Genomic DNA, 5,355 nt, shown 5'->3' with positions numbered 1-5,355 from the left:
ATTTTTCCCAGTCTAACTGGGGTAAGGTGACTTCTCGAGGGTGGTTTTGATTTGAATTTCACTGATGGCTAATGATATTAAACATGTTTCTCATGGGTCTGCTAGCCATTTCTATATGTTTTCTTTTTTAAGTTATTTTTATTTATTTATTTGACAGAGAAAGAAACAGCTAGAGAAGGAACACAGCAGAGGGAGTGGGACAGGGAGAAGCAGGCCCCCTGCAGAGAAGGGAGCCCAATGTGGGGCTCAATCCCAGGACCCTGAAATCATGACCTGAGCCAAAGGCAGAGGCTTAACCCACTGAGCCACCCAGGTGCCCCCGTGTTTTCAATAGGATGAATTAGGGACACAAAGATCATATCACAGAAGCAACTGCAACTCAGCAAACATGTCCCACAGGACAGAGACTTTGTGAGGTCTCTGTGGTTTCAAAGTCTTTTATTACAACACCCCCAAGGTTGGCTGCCCTGCAAGGCTTACAAACAGCAGCTCCAGATGGGCCTCCAACCTGACCAATGATCATTCCACCCATAGCTTGTTCCAAGCTCCCCTTCTCTTTCATCTCCTTCAGCGATGCAGCACAGCAGCTTCATGATGTCTTCCACCTTGAGGGGTTTCTTGGCAAGCCTCGAAGGAAGCATTTCAAAGGGAGAGTTCTAATGAGTGTCAGAGTATTTGCACCCAAATGTCACTCTTGCTAGAGTTTGGAGGACAGCCTCATGCAGAGAACAGGAGCTCTGCTGTATGCGGAACTGATAGCACAGAGGAAGTCAGGAAGCCGCTAGTGAATAAGCACAGGGAACCCGCAGAATGCACCAGAGGTCTTCCTTGCCCTCTGCGTAACTTCTCATTCATGACAGATTACGGAACAGGCCTAGCCACAAGCTGCATCTGTTCAGCACAAGTGAGGCAAGCGTGCCCTGTCTCGCATCTATGGCCTTCTGCCAGCCCAGGCACCCCCAGTACACAGAGCCTGGCTGATGGCAGAATGTCCCAGCCTCGCGTCCTCTGTCATGTGACAGGGCAACAGAGCCATGCCAAGCCTGAGCAGGGGAAAGTACTGGGCTCCATGACCACCTTGGCCTGTGCCAACACCTGCCTCACCTGTAAAGGAAGATAAGTCACCTACAAGCTGGATTCTGGGAAGGTCGGAGGGAAATGGATGCAAAGTACCTGTTGTGAGTCTGGAACACGCAGCCCTGAGACCTGATGGCTCTAAATGACTGTTCTGTTACTGACACACACCACTGGCATTTCTGTAAGCAACTGCTCCTAACCCTCATCCAGTTCTGCACGGGGGATAATAAAGGCAGGGACAGGATGGCCCTAAGGATGACCAGTAAGATGGAACAACCAGAGAATAAAAGAAACCAAAGAATTCCAGAAGTTTTCAGGTGTTTGCATAGACAGACAGACGGACCTTTGGAACAATGACCTAAGAACAACTCTCTGTGGTCAGCAAACTGTTATCCATGCTGGTGGGAAATGGACAGGCACACAGGGCAAAGGAAGGGTGGGCATAGAGAGCCACAACACTGAGGGGACCCCTGACAGGACCCAGAACCCAAATCAAAGTGGCCATGAGCTGGTACTTCTTTTGGCTTCAGCTGGACCCAAAGCTGGAAGGGCGCTTTCTTTCCTTCACTCCCCTTTTCATGCAAGCAGTGCCTAAAGGATCTTGACACAGTCTGGGACAGACCCTTTGCTCAAGAACTCTTGGTTACGTCTCCTTTTGACCCAAGGAAAATCCAGAACCAGACACTCCTGTAGAAATCATCCTCAATCCTGGGGGAGAATTTTGAGCCCCGAGAACAAGTCTGTAGGTCTACTGGATCACACAGTCGGGGTTCAGAACCTCTCTGCCATTCCAAAAGAGATTAAACTAGTGTCCTGGGCTCTGGCCCCTACCATGTTCTAAATCAGTGATTCTCCATAAGTGGACCCCACTTTGGACAGCAAAACTCGAAGAGAGCATGACCCAGACATCTGACATCGCTACTTAGACCTTGAGTTCAGAAAGTACAAACAAGCACCCCACAAAAGTGTCTGTTGGACCATGTGATGTGTGGAGGCATTGAAGGGGCAGGCCCTGCAGGGGTTCTCAAGGGACTGTAGGAGAAGTCAGGAGTGCCTGCCCCCTGCCCGCTCTGGCATCGTGTGTCCTGGATGTGCCAGCACACCTCTGAGCATCCTGCCCTTTTGCTCACTACTGGAAACCCCTTGCAGGGAATAGAATATCTGTCCATTATCCTGAAGAAAAGGGAGATGAAGCTTAGACCTGGAAAGGCCCCTCTGGGGGCTGCACTGAGCTTCCCATTTCCAGGCACATGAAGATCCCAAGCATGGTCTTTAAGGCTGGCTCCCTGGCCAGGGCACTCTGCCCAGACACCACTCCTAAAACGGGGTTTCTTCACAATTATTGACCTGCACGTGGAAACACTTCTGCAGGGCAAGAAAATGTGTACAAGGAAGCAGGAAACAGCCATTTCACACAAAGAACCAAGCTTCCCACCTGCTCTGAATGACTTCATACAAACCCAGAGGGGCTAATAAAGCATCATCATGCAAAGACTACTTACTTCCAACCTCCTCTCAGCCCAGGCAGACCAGTCCAAGGCAGGAGCTCAGGGACCTGGAGCTGTGGACCTGGAGGGCTAGCTGGTGTCCCGGTGTGTGGGAGGGCACGAGAGGATGTGGCTCACCTCTGGCTGGGTTCAACAGCTTCACACCACAGCAAGATGTGGCACTATGGCTGCCTCAATGCAAGACAGAGCTGGTGTGGAAGAAAGGTTTGTCACCCCATCTCCTGAGTCCTTGCTGGAAAGCCAGCCTCCTGACTTCTCGGGGACTGCCAGATTGAGGAAGAAAGCCAGTTCTGCTTCCCCTCTCACTCCAAGCTTGCCTTTGTTGGTGAGCAGCAAGGAAGCCAGTAAGGAGGCAGGGGGGAGGAAGAGTACTCTGATGGGGACAGACCTCAGAGGGTGGGAATGGGGTCTCCCCTCCCCATATCACACCTATTTCAGAATCAGATTTGTCCACAACATGGGCTCTGGTCACAGAAAGCCCATCTGCCAGCCACAGGGAAGGAAAATGCCAACTTGAAGCCCTGGTTTCTTGCAAGCACCAGGCTGGTCTGCTGGTGACAGCAAGGTTCTGGGGAAGAGGGAGATGAGCCCATTCCTGGGACTGCAGCCTGGCTTTTTGAGATGGACCAGATTGTGAGAGAGCAGGGAGAGGAAGGCCTAAGAGCTAACACAGACTTCTGTGCACCGTGTTTAAAAAAAAAAAAAAAATTAGAAAAGCAGAGCCCCTTAAGGAGTCAGAGTGATCTTGCTCACCTGCCATCCTCAGTACTTTCTACTTCTATGTTGGAATTTATGAAACTCCTCTGTGTGGCCTGGCTCTTGCAAGCCTTGTGTCCCCACTTCTGTAGGTCTGCTCCAAACATCCCATGTGGGACCCCACTAGCACTTTCAGATATGCCCACAGACTTTTTAATGACTGAAGTGTTGCCAGTATTTAAAAACCAGAGTTAACATATATCAGAGTTTTGTGTTCTCTTAAAAAATCAAAAGAACACCTCCCCACAGACTCAGAGGCCAAAGCTAAGCAAGTTCTGGCAGGGCGACCTTACCTGAGCAGAGGTCCTTAAACAGGTCATTTGCAACCTCTCAAAGTCACTCTGCTTCCTCTTTTAAAGGCTAAAGAAGCCACCAGTCCCCAACACAGGAATTGTCCCTGCCGAGATCCCTAACATCCATTCCTGATCATCTCTAAACTTTATCTTCAGGGCGAGGCCAGGGGTGGTGACAGAGTATCCTAGGGCTCTCTCCCGGATTTGTAACACCTGCCGCCCCACCCACGCACCTGGGAGGCAGACGAAGGTGAGGCACACCCTGGGTTACTGAAGATGGCATGTACATGCGGGTAACTCAAGAGGTCTTACACACTCTGTTGGGTGCCAGGGCCCTGAGTCCTGCTGTCTGGGTTGTAACCCCAGCGGGGCTGCTTCTGCTTACTTCTGGAGTGACATCAGCCTCTCTCTGTCTCAGTGTCTTCATGTGGGCAATGAATACCTTAGCGACGTGGATCTGGCTCAACACCCCACCTCACCTGCGCCACATCCGTGCACCAAACCCTTCACCTGCTGGGACGCGACCCCTGGCGCCAGGGAGACCTAAGGACTGGCTTCTCTGGCCCCACCCAGGGTCTCCTAGCCCCGCGTCTGCCCCAGCGTGCAGACCCGCCCCCTGACGCCTTCCGGCTCACCCACGCAGGAGGGAATTCTGGTCCCCACTCACCGTGGCACCAACGCCACCACTACTATCACCGCCGCGGCCGCTGCTGCTGCACCTGCCCCAGCTGTGCCTGCCGCTGCTGCTGCCGCTGCTGCGGCCGCTGCTGCTGCCGCTGCTGCTGCCGCTGCTGCTGCCGCTGGCGCAGCTGCTGCTTCTGCTGCCCCTGGTGCAGCTGCCGCGGCTGCTGCGGCCATGGCTTCTTTTTCTCTGGTCCTGGCTTCACTGCTGCTGCAATCGCCGCCTTCATCCTCTCTTCCGTGGACTCTGATCCCATGGTCCCGGCAGCTACCACCACAGCCACTACCACAACCACTGCCACCACTATGGCCACTATCACCACTGCCCTCACAGACATGCTGTACTGCTTTGGCACTTTCACCTTCACAAGATGCCTCTCTGGCTTCTGCTTGCTAACCACACACGTTTTATCTGGGCTTCCTTCACACCTTCTTCAAGCTGGGCGAGGCCTCCCTCTTTGGTCTTTGATTCGGTATCTCTTACCCTTGGGCCTAAGGAAGCTCCTCCCCACCTTCACTGGGCTTGAGGGAGAGCCCAGCAACACACAGAAGCTCAAGGTGCTAAGTTAATGTTTTCTGAATATATGGGCCAAAGACCAACATAGGCAGTCCCCCATCCACTGCAGCAGCGCGGGCCTCTGCGTCAGGTGTTTGAAAGGCTTCACTCCTAGGGTTCCAACAGAAGGGGGAGACCAGCTTCCAGGACAGAGCTGAGGTCAGGGAACTTCTTGAGAGGGGGCAGAGCTGTGTGTGGTGGGCTTGCAGGGAATCCCTCACAGGGAGCACGGAGAAGATTTGCCCCACACACCCCCACCCCAAAACACATGGGCAAGCGCGCGCGCGCACACACACACACACACACACACACACACAGGCTGGCCTTGAACCATCTGAAATCTGTAAAAGGGCTCTGGGGGCTTTCTATGGACCAGCCCACTGAATCCTGACACTGTCCTCCCACCTAGGCTGTATTACAGCTGCTCTATTACAGATAGGCGCAAGAGCTTGGTCTGCCCAAGGCCACCCAGGTAGGGAGTATC

General features: G+C 53.0%; 1 protein-coding gene across 1 annotated transcript; it reads right to left on the bottom strand.

The window, feature by feature from the left end:
- Positions 1–421: 421 nt before the first annotated feature.
- On the bottom strand, positions 422–4,759 carry LOC123390963 (protein FAM170B-like). Its single transcript, XM_045076016.1, has 2 exons — positions 4,302–4,759; positions 422–627 (listed from the first exon to the last, which is right to left on the bottom strand). Exon 1 carries the CDS (start codon positions 4,651–4,653, stop codon positions 4,327–4,329), a length of 327 nt encoding a protein of 108 aa, XP_044931951.1. The 5' UTR covers positions 4,654–4,759; the 3' UTR covers positions 422–627; positions 4,302–4,326.
- Between the last annotated feature and the right edge of the window lie 596 nt (positions 4,760–5,355).

Source organism: Mustela putorius, unplaced genomic scaffold, assembly GCF_011764305.1.
Source record: "Mustela putorius furo isolate JIRA1106 unplaced genomic scaffold, ASM1176430v1.1 tig00000174_pilon_pilon_pilon, whole genome shotgun sequence".
In the NCBI taxonomy this organism is placed as follows: domain Eukaryota; kingdom Metazoa; phylum Chordata; class Mammalia; order Carnivora; family Mustelidae; genus Mustela; species Mustela putorius.
This window is presented reverse-complemented; position numbering and strand designations above follow the sequence as displayed.